The following is a 17,058-nucleotide window of genomic DNA, read 5'->3' as shown; positions in this document are numbered from 1 at the left end:
ACTGCACGGTACTGCTTGTCCTCCCCTGGCCTCCACGTCAAGCATCTGTTGATGTTGGAAACGTCTTCAGTAGAAGGTCAGATAGGCATGTGTTCCATGCGACTCCTGTGTGGGGTTATGACCAGAGCACAATTGCAAAAGTTGAGCAATATGGTAGGCTTACAGTGATAGGCCAGTCTCGTGACAGCGTTTTGTTCTGTGAGCAAAGCATCCGGTTCCACACGTTGCATACTGTAGTAAAATGAACCTTCCTATTGAAGGTTAATGGCCCTGTCTCTCTGAGCCAGTGCTCCTGTGTTCTTGCTGGTGTTTAGGCAGTTTCTTATGGGAGTGTCGTATAGATGAACTGTGTAGGCTGTGCAGTGCACTGTAAGTGGCTTTGGATAAGAGCATCAGTTAAATTCATTTCAGGCTTCTCAGTTACATTGATTAGAGAACCTGACTGAGCAGACTGTGTGTTTGGTTTGTGTGTCGGATGAGAGAAAAAGAGACGGATATCTGACACAGCGAGAAATAAGGCAACATAAATAAGCAGAAGTGCTTGTTGGTAGAGTTCAGTTCTCTCTTTTCATCTGTCTCTGTTGATGTGTGTTTGTGTTACTAGCACGTGCCTATGTGGGGGATTATTAGACCTGTTGCAATGGAAAATTCACTTCAAGGGAAGGAATCCCCAAATCTGTCACCTAATACATCATGAATAGATTTGTATCTGTAATTTGCTTAGTTTGTATAGAAGCTTATCCTATGCTAGATTTGAAAGTGGGATTGTGTGTGTGGCCATTTTGTTTTGAACGCATTTGTTGAAGTAGTACTGAATGTGGAGGCTTCAGGCACTCCTCCGAGGCAGATTGTTAAGTTATTCAAGTTTGACCCTCATTCTCTTCTGCTCTTCATACAAGTACTTTTGGGAAAGACTTCTCACCTCTTCTGGTGCTGAGATATACTTAGGATTGAATGATCCTGATGATAGCTTGAGGGGTTATTCTAGTATTATATTGGTTAGGGTACAAGCCCTGAGGGTATGGACCTTTCCTGCTGTAGTGTTCTTTGCCGTTAGCACATGGTCTTCACATTTCAAGGTTTTGTTTGGGCTTCTCATCTGACGCCAAGGTGAGATGTGTGCTGTGAACAACACTGGCTGCAGTGCCTGTGTGTGTCTAGTGTTCTGGAGCCATTATCCGCAGTGGCTTCTCAGCTCTGTTGCTCATGGTTCTGGTAAAACCCCAGTGGTAGTTTACAGACTGGACTGACTGAGGAGAGTACATTCAGTCATGAGTCATGCTGTAGAATTCACTGGCAGGCAGCAGAGCAGACTGTCTGGGACACCCAGAGAATAGAGCAGGTTAGGTCATTGCTGCAAACTAATCTGCCCTCAACCAACACAACGGTATTTGCCAAAAGATCAGTCAATGCTCTGGATTAACGGCAAAGCAGGTTTTGTGTGAAAATGTACTGACATGTAACTGCTGTGGAACTAAAAGTTATTGATGGGGATTGATACGGGCAGAAGAAACTATAGTTCACTAGCTCAGTCTGACTTCTGCACGACAGAGCAAAAGATCTGTCACTGTATCTACTAGCTTGTTGCCAGTGAGTAAAGTAGCCTAATATTGGTTCAGTCAGGTTCCCTAATGCAGCTGCCTGCCAGTGAATATTGGGATATATGTTTTGGCCAAAGTCTATCAACATTTTTGGACGCTGTCATATTCACACTGTTTTTTACCAAGCTGGATTTCCTTGTCAGCCAGTCCAGGAAACACTGCACAGTTTGATGATGTGACAACTTGGCATGTCACCGTGCTCTTCGGGACAGTAAGTGACGCTGGCTAGTGTCAGAACTTCCTGTTGCCCAAGTCCTCTTAGATGGGTGCTAGAGAGGCTCTAGTTCAAGCATTTATGAACAGAGACATTCCAACCATCCACATTGGTAAGAGGGACATAGATTTTGTCATTGGTAACAATTCATATGCCATCATATTTTTCTCGAGGTTACAGTGAGATTATACTCTATGGACAGATCCAGTCTGAGTGAAACACCCATCACAGGCAGAGAGAGTAAGTCTGAGAGGGGGTTATGGGGTGGAGGGCATTGTGCAAAGACGGAATGCGTGGTGGCGGGATGGTGTAACCCTGACCAATCATCATCCCTCCCCACCCACGTCAGGCAAACTGCACAGCAAAGCTTAGCAGGATGCCTCCTATTGTTTTATTATGCCGCACACTATCCATGTGATCAGAGGCGAACATAGCCCCCAAGCACTGTCCAGCCTTACTCAAAGATGGAAGTGGTGCATATTTGTTTACAGTGGTATGCCCATAGACACAGGTGGTACAGATTGCCATGTAGCCTATCCAAATGATTTATACATGTTAGCACTCATGCTAACCTACGCTTACAGGCTTTTATTGGCCTGTATGCATTTCTTGTAGGTTACCACACTGGCCTAATATCTCAGGGCTGCCCTCACCTTGCCCAGTGATGCACAGGAAACTGAGTGTACCTCCAGGCTGCCATCATATGACTGGTCTGGACTACTTTCCTCTGAGGGAGGTGAAGCCTTGAGCCTGAAATTCTTTCTCTATTTTACCAGCTTCTTTTAGAAGGACATTGTTGAGAGAGCCAGAACTTAGACTAGAAACAGGTATAGCATACTTGTTGGGTGTACTGGTGTTCATGTCACTTCCTGTTGATGTAGTTGTGGGCTATGACACGACCTGTATTTCCTTCTATCTACTTGACTATGACTAATTCTCTTTTGACCAAGCAGCACCTTCCATTTATTTCAGCTGGTTGAATGTTATTTTGTGGAACATTTGAGATTATATCCATTCCCTATTGTTTACACTCAAATGGATCCAATCTCTCACACTTGATTATTCTGGCCTTCACCCTCCAGGGTTCTCATGGCCCACACAGAACATTGTTGTAGCAACAAACAAGTAAAAATCACAGGCTTATAGTCACTTGTTTTTTGTTGTTGACGTTTTTGTTGTTGTTCAGTTTCACCTCCAAGACTTGTCTGTGACCCTACTCTGTTGGACTGCTACAACATGCATCCTGCATTGTTTCATTAGAAAAGGTGTGGATTGAAACAATGGACAGTTTGGTTTTAGGAAAACGGTGCAGAAGGACGTCCTAGCTTGGATATCAAGATGCGATTTTGTTTTATTGGGGTTAGAGTATCCCCAGCCGCCCTATGCCAAATGTCTCTCTAGTCTTGCCCCACCCACCTTTCCAGTCTCTCTATGTATGTATCAGCGACACCATCTTGTACTCAGCCCTCTGCCCTCAGCCTTCATCCCTCTATCTGAATGCATTGGCGTGGCAATCGGACGGAGAGAGAGAATCGATGGGATCTCCTTGAAAGGGGAAAATGGAAAGGGGCGGGGGAAAGAGAGAAACCCAGATTGTGAGGTTTTCTGAAAATGAGAGAAATATACCAACACTAGACAAAAGATGGTTGGGCTCGGGTGTGGAGAGGAGAGGGAGCTGAATTGATTTGTTTTTTGGGGAGGGGGAGTTGAAGGGGAGGAGGCCAACTTGAGGGCTTGTCACACCCAGCGGGATAGGGATGCAGGCAGGGACAATGGAGCTCGGTTAGAGACGATGCCCAATAGGAGCTCTCCTCCTTCCCTTGGGAGCGAGGGACACGACATGGGAACAGGTGGATGAGAGGAGTGATAAACCAGACTGGTTGAGGGGGATGGGGGGGTTGAAAGGGCTCTGCCAAGAGTAGTCTGATGCAGCACCAAGTGCTCTGTTTCACCTGATGTGCTGATCTGGGGTTAAGGCTTGTGCGCTTGCTTGTGCATTGCACATTTATGGTTGTGTGAGTTGGTGTCTCTGCGTGTTTGTGTTCTTTAAAAAAAAAGTTTACTGCAACTCCCCAACGGGCTCGGGAAGGGCAAAGGTCGAGCCATGCGTCCTACGAAACATTACCTGCCAAACTGTGCTTCTTAACACCCGCCCACTTAACCCGGAAACCAGCTGCACCAATGTGTCAGAGGAAACACCGTTCAGCTGACGACTGAAGTCATTCTGCAGGCGCCCGGCCCGCCACAAGGAGTTGCTAGAGCGCGATGAGCCAAGTAAAGCCCCTCCGGCCAAACCCTCCCCTAGCCCGGACGATGCTGGGCCAACTGTGCGCCGCCCCATGAAACTCCCGGTAACGGCCGGTAATGACGTGTGTGTTTTAAAGAAAGACAGTTGGTCTCAGTCAGGCAGCGGGATCTCTCCTGGGAATGAGTGTGCACTATTCTGTCAGAAGGTTATACACTATGCCTTCCCTGTGCTACCCTGGCTGTGGTCTGAAGCTGGGAACTGGTTGTGCTTGGGGACACTGATGAGATTGTGGGCCTCATCCCGCTTGCATCTGTCTTTTTAATCTCACGTCTGTCTCTCTGGGTGCATTGAATAGTCCTTTGAGGCTATTCAAAGTTCCTAATGCCTTAAGTGACCTGGGTGTTTTTGACAGGTAGCAAGGAAAACCGCTTTCAGATTTATTGAATGATCAAGGGAAGGACGCTCTATTAGTCCTTACCTATGTTAGTTTGCCAAGGATGAAGAGGAGTATTCTTTGCGGAAGCGTTGTTGATTAATGTCATCATAGCTCCGTCTAAAGATAATGTCGTGGTTTGACTGTTTAAACTAATTTCGGGATGTTCGCTGAAACGTTGGCGTAACTCGATTTTTATACCACAAAATCATAATTATCTTCATTATAGTGAGTTCCTCCGGAAATATGGATACATGGTCAAATGTTACTTCATTCATGGTTTATATTTCAGTTTATAGACAGTTTATAGTGAACGAGGAGTAAATGAGGATGGTTTGATTCATTCAAACGCGATCCTCTTCTCGCTTTTCCTTTTCCTACCCACTTTACTGTGATGAGATCAAGGTAAAATCACTAGGAAAGGAGAAAGGTCACATCTTAGAAACCACCCGAATGCACCCCTCTCCTGCCCTATTCCATTAGGGGCCCCACATGTCCCTTCCCTCACCTCACCACACCTCACCTAAATTATTCAGTTGATGAAAAATATTTTAACCTTGTCCCTCCACTTGTCCCTTCCCTCCTCCCTCTCTTTTTCTTAATTCTCCTGCATTGGCACTGTATCCTAAAGTCATTAGTGACAGCACGTTGTAAAGTGTAATCTCTCTGAAATGACACTGTTGCTTCAGGAACACCATGCTGTGACTCTTATCCAAACTATTTTCAAAATGTCGATAGTTATTTGAAATTATTCTAATAAATGCTGTCATAGATTGTGTTATCCAAACTCTCCATTTATGCTTTGTTGACTTGGAACATGCTCTGATGGGTAACCCAATGAGCCAGGGCTCCGTGTAGGAGGAATGTTGAGCCGTCATGTCGCGTTGGCGTGTGAACGCAGCTTGCCGTGCGCTACAGTGTGGTGTCGAGCATTCCAGAGCAGATCGATTAGGAGATGCCAAATTGGGCCACGACACTCGTTTCTATTTTATGACCTGAGGAGCATGCGTGTGAAGAATGCCAGCAATGTGGGGTGGAATGAGATTAGCTGCCTTCCTTGGCTTCCACAGGCCTCATGAGCCACTGCTAACCCATACGTGTTAATGTGCTAGCTAGCTTGGCGCTACTCAGTATTTACTATCAGCCCAATAGCGTTCTCTAATCCCATCAACAGGTTTTTCTCAACCGACACTGATGCATTACTCATGGCCACTCAACAATCCACATGAACAACTCCATTACACAAAACCGTTACAAATGTTGCCTTTGGTAGTTTCAGATGTGTAGACATTTGGGGCTTCTAGATCACCAGAATTTCTTAGATGATGTGTGCTTAAATCAATTGTATGTGTTCTAGAATGGGGGGCAGGGTCGCCTAGTGGTAAGAGCATTGGACTAGTAACCGGAAAGTTGCAAGTTCAAACCCCCGAGCTGACAAAGGTACAAATCTGTCGTTCTGCCCTTGAACAGGCAGTTAACCCACTGTTCCTAGGACGTCATTGAAAATAAGAGTTTGTTCTTAACTGACTTGCCTAGTAAAATAAAAATAAAAATAATCATCTATTGGCCCAGAATGTGATTTCACGCCATTGATGTCAAGATGCGATGCAGCTAGATTGTTTTGCATTGTGTTTATGACCCCTGTCTCTTTTCCCAGCATACCTCTCTCTCGACGAGCCGCTCTGAGAAAAGCACCGGTTGGTCGAGCAGATCACTCGGAGCACGATGCAGGAACTCTATCGCCTCATGTTCGGACGAGCAGCCGCACATCGGCAACTACCGTCTGCTCAAGACCATCGGCAAGGGCAACTTCGCCAAGGTCAAGCTGGCCAGGCACATCTTGACGGGCAAAGAGGTGAGACTGGACTGGGCTGGAGGTGTGGATGGGCTAGACTGAGGGGTGAGACTGGACTGGGCTGGTGGTGTGGATGGGCTAGGACTGAGGGGTGAGACTGGACTGGGCTGGTGGTGTGGATGGGCTAGACTGAGGGGTGAGGCTGGACTGGGCTGGAGGTGTGGATGGGCTAGACTGAGGGGTGAGGCTGGACTGGGCTGGTGGTGGGATGGGCTGGAGGGGTGAGACTGGACTGGGCTGGTGGTGTGGATGGGCTAGACTGAGGGTGAGGCTGGACTGGGCTGGAGGTGTGGATGGGCTAGACTGAGGGCTGAGGCTGACTGGGCTGGGGGCTGGAGGTGTGGATAGGCTGACTGAGGGGTGAGGCTGGACTGGGCTGGTGGTGTGGATGGGCTGACTGAGGGGTGAGGCTGGACTGGGCTGGAGGTGTGGATGGGCTAGACTGAGAGGTGAGACTGGACTGGGCTGGAGATGTGGATGGGCTAGACTGAGGGGTGAGGCTGGACTGGGCTGGTGGTGTGGATGGGCTAGACTGAGGGGTGAGACTGGACTGGGCTGGTGGTGTAGATGGGCTGACTGAGGGCTGAGGCTGGACTGGGCTGGGGGCTGGAGGTGTGGATGGCTAGACTGAGGGGTGAGGCTGGACTGGGCTGGTGGTGGGATGGGCTGACTGAGGGTGAGACTGGATGGGCTGGAGATGTGGATGGGCTAGGAGGGGTGAGGCTGGACTGGGCTGGTGGTGTGGATGGGCTGAGGGGTGAGGCTGGACTGGGCTGGAGGGGGGCTAGACTGAGGGGTGAGACTGGACTGGGCTGGGGGCTGGTGGTGTGGAGGCTGGACTGGGGGTGAGGCTGGACTGGGCTGGAGGTGTGGATGGGCTAGACTGAGGGGTGAGACTGGACTGGGCTGGGGGCTGGAGGTGTGGATGGGCTAGACTGAGGGGGAGGCTGGACTGGGCTGGGTGGCTGGAGGTGTGGATGGGCTAGACTGAGAGGTGAGACTGGACTGGGCTGGAGGTGTGGATGGGCTAGACTGAGGGGTGAGGCTGGACTGGGCTGGAAGTGTGGAGGTGTGGATGGGCTAGACTGAGGGGGAGGCTGGACTGGGCTGGAGGTGTGGATGGGCTAGACTGAGGGGGAGGCTGGACTGGGCTGGGGGCTGGAGGTGTGGATGGGCTAGACTGAGGGTGAGACTGGACTGGGCTGGAGGTGGGAGGTGTGGATGGGCTAGACTGAGGGGAGGCTGGACTGGGCTGGAGATGTGGATGGGCTAGACTGAGGGGTGAGGCTGGACTGGGCTGGTGGTGGATGGGCTAGACTGGGGGTGAGGCTGGACTGGGCTGGTGGTGTGGATGGGCTAGTGAGGGGGAGGCTGGACTGGGCTGGAGGTGTGGATGGGCTGTGGAGGTGAGGTCTGGACTGGGCTGGAGATGGGATGGTCTAGACTGAGGGGTGAGGCTGGACTGGGCTGGTGGTGTGGATGGGCTAGACTGAGGGGTGAGACTGGACTGGGCTGGTGGTGTAGATGGGCTAGACTGAGAGGTGAGGCTGGACTGGGCTGGAGGTGTGGATGGGCTAGACTGAGGGCTGAGGCTGGACTGGGCTGGAGGGCTGGAGGTGTGGATAGGCTAGACTGGGGTGAGGCTGGACTGGGCTGGTGGTGTGGATGGGCTAGACTGGAGCTGGACTGGGCTGGAGATGTGGATGGGCTAGACTGAGGGGTGAGGCTGGACTGGGCTGGTGGTGTGGATGGGCTAGACTGAGGGGTGAGGCTGGACTGGGCTGGTGGTGTGGATGGGCTAGACTGAGGGGGAGGCTGGACTGGGCTGGAGGTGAGGGCTGGAGGGGTGAGACTGGGCTGGGGGGCTGGAGGTGTGGATGGGCTAGACTGAGGGGTGAGGCTGGACTGGGCTGGTGGTGTGGATGGGCTAGACTGAGGGGTGAGGCTGGACTGGGCTGGAGGGTGGATGGGCTAGACTGAGGGGTGAGACTGGACTGGGCTGGGGGCTGAAGGTGTGGATGGGCTAGACTGAGGGGTGAGGCTGGACTGGGCTGGAGGTGTGGATGGGCTAGACTGAGGGGTGAGACTGGACTGGGCTGGGGGCTGGAGGTGTGGATGGGCTAGACTGAGGGGAGGCTGGACTGGGCTGGGTGGCTGGAGGTGTGGATGGGTTAGACTGAGCGGTGAGGCTGAACTGGGCTGGGTGGCTGGAGGTGTGGATGGGCTAGACTGAGGGGGAGGCTGGACTGGGCTGGGTGGCTGGAGGTGTGGATGGGCTAGACTGAGGGGTAAGGCTGGACTGGGCTGGAGGTGTGGAGGTGTGGATGGGCTAGACTGAGGGGGAGGCTGGACTGGGCTGGAGGTGTGGAGGTGTGGATGGGCTAGACTGAGGGGTGAGGCTGGACTGGGCTGGGGGCTGGAGGTGTGGATGGGCTAGACTGAGGGGGAGGCTGGACTGGGCTGGGTGGCTGGAGGTGTGGATGGGCTAGACTGAGGGGTGAGGCTGGACTGGGCTGGAGGTGGGAGGTGTGGATGGGCTAGACTGAGGGGAGGCTGGACTGGGCTGGAGATGTGGAGGTGGGATGGGCTAGACTGAGGGGTGAGGCTGGACTGGGGCTGGAGGTGTGGATGGGCTAGACTGATGGGTAAGGCTGGATTGGGCTGGGAGCTAGAAGTGTGGATGGGCTAGACTGAGGGGTGAGGCTGGACTGGGCTGGGGGGCTGGAGGTGTGGATGGGCTAGACTGAGGGGGAGGCTGGACTGGGCTGGGTGGCTGGAGGTGTGGATGGGCTAGACTGAGGGGTGAGGCTGGACTGGGCTGGAGGTGTGGAGGTGTGGATGGGCTAGACTGAGGGGTGAGGCTGGACTGGGCTGGCGGGCTGGAGGTGTGGATGGGCTAGACTGATGGGTAAGGCTGGATTGGGCTGGGAGCTGAAGTGTGGATGGGCTAGACTGAGGGGGAGGCTGGAGTGGGCTGGAGGTGTGGATGGGCTAGACTGAGAGGTGAGACTGGACTGGGCTGGAGATGTGGATGGTCTAGACTGAGGGGTGAGGCTGGACTGGGCTGGTGGTGTGGATGGGCTAGACTGAGGGGTGAGACTGGACTGGGCTGGTGGTGTAGATGGGCTAGACTGAGAGGTGAGGCTGGACTGGGCTGGAGGTGTGGATGGGCTAGACTGAGGGCTGAGGCTGGACTGGGCTGGAGTGGCTGGAGGTGTGGATAGGCTAGACTGGGGTGAGGCTGGACTGGGCTGGTGGTGTGGATGGGCTAGACTGAGAGGTGAGACTGGACTGGGCTGGATGTGGATGGGCTGACTGAGGGGTGAGGCTGGACTGGGCTGGTGGTGTGGATGGGCTAGACTGAGGGGTGAGGCTGGACTGGGCTGGTGGTGTGGATGGGCTAGACTGAGGGGGAGGCTGGACTTGGCTGGAGGTGTGGATGGGCTAGACTGAGGGGTGAGACTGGGCTGGGGGCTGGAGGTGTGGATGGGCTAGACTGAGGGGTGAGGCTGGACTGGGCTGGTGGTGTGGATGGGCTGACTGAGGGGTGAGGCTGGACTGGGCTGGAGGTGGGCTAGACTGAGGGGTGAGACTGGACTGGGCTGGGGGCTGAAGGTGTGGATGGGCTAGACTGAGGGGTGAGGCTGGACTGGGCTGGAGGTGTGGAAGGGCTGACTGAGGGGTGAGACTGGACTGGGCTGGGGGCTGGAGTTGTGGATGGGCTAGACTGAGGGGAGGCTGGACTGGGCTGGGTGGCTGGAGGTGTGGATGGGCTAGACTGAGAGGTGAGACTGGACTGGGCTGGAGGTGTGGATGGGCTAGACTGAGGGGTGAGGCTGGACTGGGCTGGAAGTGTGGAGGTGTGGATGGGCTAGACTGAGGGGGAGGCTGGACTGGGCTGGAGGTGTGGATGGGCTAGACTGAGGGGAGGCTGGACTGGGCTGGGGGCTGGAGGTGTGGATGGGCTAGACTGAATGGTGAGACTGGACTGGGCTGGAGGTGTGGAGGTGTGGATGGGCTAGACTGAGGGGGAGGCTGGACTGGGCTGGAGGTGTGGATAGGCTAGACTGAGGGGGAGGCTGGACTGGGCTGGAGGTGGCTGGAGGGAGGCTGGACTGGGCTTGAGGTGTGGATTGGCTAGGGGTGAGGCTGGACTGGGCTGGGTGGCTGGAGGTGTGGATGGGCTAGACTGAGGGGTGAGGCTGGACTGGGCTGGGTGGCTGGAGGTGTGGATGGGCTAGACTGAGGGGTGAGGCTGGACTGGGCTGGAGGTGTGGAGGTGTGGATGGGCTAGACTGACGGGGGAGGCTGGACTGGGCTGGAGGTGTGGATGGGCTAGACTGAGGGGTGAGGCTGGACTGGGCTGGGGGCTGGAGGTGTGGATGGGCTAGACTGAGGGGTGAGGCTTGACTGGGCTGGTGGTGTGGATGGGCTAGACTGAGGGGCAGGCTGGACTGGGCTGGAGGTGTGGATGGGCTAGACTGAGGGGTGAGGCTGGACTGGGCTGGGGGGCTGGAGGTGTGGATGGGCTAGACTGAGGGGGAGGCTGGACTGGGCTGGGTGGCTGGAGGTGTGGATGGGCTAGACTGAGGGGTAAGGCTGGACTGGGCTGGAGGTGTGGAGGTGTGGATGGGCTAGACTGAGGGGAGGCTGGACTGGGCTGGAGGTGTGGAGGTGTGGATGGGCTAGACTGAGGGGTGAGGCTGGACTGGGCTGGCGGGCTGGAGGTGTGGATGGGCTAGACTGATGGGTAAGGCTGGATTGGGCTCGGGAGCTAGAAGTGTGGATGGGCTAGACTGAGGGGTGAGGCTGGACTGGGCTGGGTGGCTGGTGGTGTGGATGGGCTAAACTGAGGGGTGAGGCTGGGGTAGAGAAGTGGGTACTTGACTGAAGAATGGGGTTAGGCTGGTAGGAATAGTGCACACGGCCAATGAGGTTTGTAATAGGCCATTTGACAGGCTGGTTGTGGTGAGAGCATGGGACATATGGGGTGGATGGATGGTCGTTGTAGTTTTAGAGATTATCCCTTACATTTTGACCAGAACAAGACTGGGTTTGTTCTAGTCTGTCATGACTTTTAAGGCCTGTGTAGTTGTAAACATAATTTAACGTTAGCCCAAGTCATGACCCATGTTTTTAGGTGTATAATTACACAGGATTGCCATAAAGTTCAACCTAATGACATGGAATGGGATCATTTGGAGGGCAGTGTGTAGTGAACCATTACAGTCCTAGTCTCACTCACACTTTGACCGAGACAAATCACACTGTTCAGCCATTAATGGGGCCTTATGACCTGTTGGTTTGTTTTGGAGTTTGAGCTTTGAGATCTACTAATGCTCTTGAATATGTAACTGTTTTGGTATCACTGATCGTAATGATTTGTCTCTCGCCGTTTCAGGTTGCAATAAAGATCATTGACAAAAACCAGCTCAACCCGACCAGCCTACAGAAGGTGAGTGCTGTTGTGTGGTTGTCATGAGAAACAGTTTGGAGATGCAATGATTAAAAATTCTTATCCGGCAACGAGACCTAACAAAGCATGTGACGTCACACAGTTTTGCAAGACACAAACAGCATCAAGAGGCATTGAGAACCATTCTCTTCATGACATTTGAGATAATGATGGTTACCTTGAATGTAACAGCTTGAATGTAACCTTCCTAACGTCATGGTTTTTGTTTTGATATTGACTATATTATGCTGACCTGCACTCTGTCTGCACTCTGTTCCTACACAGCTGATAACTTTCTCACCTAGGCTACTATCTAGGCTAAACAACTAGGCTAATATCAATATACAGTGACAGGAAGTGGACTCCTGTGTGATTGTTTAGGTGGACATTTGGCCAGTGAGATGATGCAATGGCCTAACCTTTGACCTCATTCTAAGTTCTAGGAGGCTTATAGTGTCTGGGATGTTATGATGGTTTTTCTGTGGTACTTGCTATCCAGAATCCTTGGGGTGTCCCTACCCCATTGAAGTTGAAATTTAAAATGGTTAAGGTTAGTGTTATGGTTGGGGTAAGGCAGGGATTCCCAAACTCGGTCCTCGGGACCCCAAGGGGTGCACGTTTTGGTTTTTGTCCTGGCACTACTCAGCTGATTCAAATAATCAACTAACATCAAGCTTTGATCATTTGAATCGGCTGTGTAGTGTTAGGACAAAAAACTAAAATGTGCACCCCTTGGACTCCTGAGGACCGAGTTTGGGAAACACTGGGGTAGGTGTCAGGGTTTAGGGTAGGGACAACGTAAGGATCCCGGATTGCACCAATAATTTTGCTGCATACATACCAGTGATTTCAGGGCCAGTTAAAGGGTAAGTTCAGGACTTTACCATTTGGATTTGACATGGTTCCTAACCGTGAAAGTAGTCTATTTCTCAGATATAGGAGTAACTGTTATCCATTGAGGATGTAGCGATTCACATGCGGCACCTTCAGCATTCTAATGCTAAAATGGCTTGCAAAAAAAACAGAATAAAAAGTAATCTACTAGAGACACAACTCTTATCTGGCTATACCTGCTGATTGTTCAGGTTCACCATCCTCAATAGTTTTGGTAGTTTTGCTTTAAACAATCAGTGTATATGGTAATTTCTTTTATATACAGGGTAAAGTTGATGATTTCATAACAAGGACAGCAGTCACATGTGCGAGGCGCACTGCATGGCCGAAGCGAGAGGAGAGGAGTAGAGAAGATCACTCCATAAAATCTTCCAAACGGTCAAAACCATTTGATTTTGAGTTGGGGGTGACATCCAAAATGGTGCTATATATTCATTGGCTATGTCATAGCTAATTTGTAAACAATAAATATTGATACATTACTAGCTAAAACACTTAAACTGCAAAAATGACAAGTTAATTAGTAGGTGATGGTGATTTCAGAACCACAGTGGGGGGGTCTACATTTCCCCAATAATCTGATAGTGGTAGTGGGGTGGTAGATGCCCAGGTCTCCCTTATGGCACTGCTCAGGTGCCGACATAGACATACAGCATAGACATACATCATTTACACACCACACAAACACACACACATTCTCTAATCGCACCCAATCGTTTCAAACCAAAACATGTCGTTCCTGGATCGGAGTCCATGTATTTAGATGCGTATTGAGTCTTCTTAAAAGGGAAATATGCACATCCCTATAATCCATAGCTCTGTTTTCTCTAAACAGCTATTACAAACTTCAGCTAGCTTTAGCCACCACTAGCTACAAATCCATGGGAGTGATGGGGCAATGATTTTGGAACATTGACAACTATGCAATGATAATGTTGCTGTCCATAGGCCTACACGAGAGAGGGAACTGTAGGAAGGTGCTGCTGTATCATGTGTTTCCCCTCAGTGGAACTAAGTGGATTTCTATTTAAGCATGGAGCGATGCACATAACTGTCCAGTGTGCTCAGAGATCATGGGCAGACGGAGCCTATGTATAGATACATTGCATAGAGAAGCTGTAATCAGATTAGTATGCTGGCCCGACCTCGTATGACTGTAGTAGGCTTTCTTCAGACAAAACCAATGGAGGACAGAGACATATATTGAATCGTGTATGTATGTGCCTCCTCATTTTGAGGCAATTGAACAGCAGACCTGAGCTTGGTTTGACCACACATCATACAGGCTTATTCCCATGGTGCGTCCCTTTTGTACCCTATTCCCTAAAGTGCATTCGGAAAGTATTCAGACCCCTACTTCTACATTTTGTTACATTACAGCCTTATTCTAAAATGGATTCAAAAATAAATAATCCTCATCAATCTACACATAATACCTCATAATGACAAAGCGAAAACATTTTTTTTTAAATGTATTAAAAATAAAAGACAGAAATACCTTATTTACATAAGTATTCAGACTCGAAATTGAGCTCCGGTGCATCCTGTTTCCATTGATCATCCTTGAGATGTTTCTACAACTTGATTGGAGTTGACCTGTGGTAAATTCAATTGATTGGACATAATTTCGAAAGGCACACACCTGTCTATATAAGGTCCCACAGTTGACAATACATGTCCTTTGCAAAAAACAAAGCCATGAGGACGAAGGAATTGTCTGTAGAGCTCCGAGACAGGATTGTGTCAAGGCACAGACCTGGAGAAAGGTACCAAAAATGTCTGCAGCATTGAAGGTCCCCAAAAACACAGTGGGCTCCATCATTCTTAAATGGAAGAAGTTTGGAACCACCGAGACTCCTCCTAGAGCTGGCCACCTGGCCAAACTAAGCAATCGGGGGAGAATAGCCTTGGTCAGGGAGGTGACCAACAACCCAATGGTCACTCTGACAGAGCTCCAGAGTTCCTCTGTGGAAATGGGAGAACCTTCCAGAAGGGCAACCATCTCTGCAGCACTCCACCAATCAGGCCTTTATGGTAGAGTGGCCAGACGGAAGCCACTCCTCAGTAAAAGGCACATGACAGCCCGCTTGGAGTTTGCCAAAAGGCACTTAAAGGACTCAGACCATGAGAAACAATATTCTCTGGTCTGATGAAACTAAGATTGAACTCTTTGGCCTGAATGCTAAGGGTCAAGTCTGCTCCAGATAATCAGGACCACAGACTAGGGCAATAGTTTACCTTCCAACAGGACAACGACCCTAAGCACACAGCCAAGACAATGCAGGAATGGCTTTGGGACAGGTCTCTGACTGTCCTTAAGTGGCCCAGCCATAGCCCGGACTTGAACCCGATCAAAAATCTCCGGAAAGACCTGAAAATAGCTGTGCAGTGATGCTCCCCATCCAAGCTGACAGAACTTGAGAGGATCTGCAGAGAAGAATGGGAGAAACTCCCCAAATCAAGGTGTGCCAAGCTTGTAGCATCATACCCAAGAAAGCTTGAGGCTGTAATCCATGCCAAAGGTGTTTCAACAAAGTACTGAGTAAAGGGTCTGAATACTTATGTGAATGGGATATTTCATTTTTTATTTTTAAGAAATTTGCAAACATTTCTAAACAGTTTTTGCTTTGTCTTTATGGAGTAGTGTGTTTAGATTGATGAGGGAAAACACAGATTTAATCCATTTTAGAATAAGGCTGTAACGTAACAACATGTATAAAAAAGTGAAGGGGTCTGAATGCTTTCCGAATGCACTGTATAGTGCACTATATAGGGAATATAGGGTGCCATTTGAGACGCAACTCCAGTCACTCATCATAATCAGTCCAGTTGCTACTGAGAGGGTCCATACGTACTGATGAGCATGGTGAGGCATTCACACCTTCCATGTGAGGATTGATGCAGATGACATCACACTCATGCTTCCCTGTTGCTAGGCAAACATGTTTTGATCAACCATCTTCTCACAGACATCTGACGAGGTGATCTTTGTCTGTTGCACATATTCGGACCAAACCGTCATCTGTTGACCAAACTTTAGCCTCGTTGTGCTTCCACCCTGTCAGCACAACAGGAGCAGGCTCTTACTTAGGACAATTTAATCCATTTAAAACACACAGCTATCGATTGTGGCTCTGTGTAAGGTATTATTTGTCAGCCGCGGATACAGATATGGCTGGCACCAGCCACTGCAAATTATACTGTTCACAATTAGTTAGCTACTATCGCTTTGCAGACATCCTGTAAGGTTAACATACTTGTAGACTTTTTGTTGCAAGAAACTCCTGTCTTCAAGTTTTCAGTGATCAAGTGGCCACCATAGGGTCAAATAGGTTTCGATTAGCATATCCATTTTGGACTTTTAAAGTAGTTATATACTGTAGCCATTGATTCCTGAAGAATATATCTTGTAAATGCCGGCTGGTCCATGTATGCGTCCCAAATGGCACCCTGTTCCCTATATATTGCACTACTTTTGTTGGGAATAGAGGGCCAATAACAATGCACCCCCAGCGTTGAGTGGTTGCCTGGTGGGGACTGTGGATGGATGCAGGGAGGGAGGGAGGGGGACGGGGGCAGTTTGTGATCTCTGCATGCTGAGATACACTGGTGGATGGATTCTGCTGCAGTAGCGCAACGGGCAGACGGTTGTCCTGTCAGCACTATTCTCCTCCCATTCAGGACACACTAGACCAGAGCACCAGTTGTCTCTCTCTCTCTCGTATTGTAACACTCCCCTGTCCCACCCTGTCGTTTTTTCGCCCTCCCGCCCTCATCGCACACTCTGACCTCCTCTATTAGTCACCTGCCCCACTTTATTCCTACTTTATTTATTGTCTCTATTCTTCTCTCATCGCCTCTCTTCAGGCGATGCAGGGTAACCACAGATGTACTCTCTGGTGTCTCTCTGGAGGCTGGGGCCCCACAGTAGCTAGCATCCCGCACCCAAGTGGCGGCAGGTGATTTAAGGGCCCAGGCTCCGCCCCCTCCCAGCCAGCTGCCATGCTGCAGTACTCTTGGGGTAATCTGGTTGCAGTTTGCAGGCTTTAATCTGACAGTGACAGCAGGGCTGTAGCAGAAATGCTCCATGTTGGCCCACCGCCCCCCAAACTCACTCACTCTCCCTCTAATCCCATTTGTGGCTGCATGGGGGATCCCCGGCAGCTGAAACACACACACACACACAGTGTATTTTCCCAGCAGCTTCAGCATGGTCCACAGAGCCATGAGCAGGACAGACACTTGCACCCATCCTTTAACAAGCGCTCCATGTATCTGAAACACCCCCAACCACTTACTAACCCATGCCTATCTCATATCCCTAAATACTACCCCCCCATGTCTCATCTACCTCTCCC

The 17,058-nt window shown here is 50.6% G+C and overlaps 1 protein-coding gene across 5 annotated transcripts in view; it reads left to right on the top strand.

The window, feature by feature from the left end:
* The window catches only part of LOC112265304 (MAP/microtubule affinity-regulating kinase 4), a 53,225-nt gene that overhangs the window by 9,013 nt on the left and 27,154 nt on the right, over positions 1–17,058 (top strand). For all 5 annotated transcript variants that reach the window (XM_024442465.2, XM_024442466.2, XM_024442467.2 and 2 more), the window contains exons 2-3: positions 6,154–6,351; positions 11,753–11,806. In XM_024442465.2, the coding sequence (XP_024298233.1) occupies positions 6,154–6,351; positions 11,753–11,806 (252 nt within the window). The remainder of the gene's footprint in view (positions 1–6,153; positions 6,352–11,752; positions 11,807–17,058) is intronic.

This window comes from Oncorhynchus tshawytscha, linkage group LG13 (genome assembly GCF_018296145.1).
Source record: "Oncorhynchus tshawytscha isolate Ot180627B linkage group LG13, Otsh_v2.0, whole genome shotgun sequence".
In the NCBI taxonomy this organism is placed as follows: Eukaryota; Metazoa; Chordata; class Actinopteri; order Salmoniformes; family Salmonidae; genus Oncorhynchus; species Oncorhynchus tshawytscha.
The sequence above is the reverse complement of the archived record's forward strand: the minus strand, read 5'-3'. Positions and strand labels throughout refer to the sequence as shown.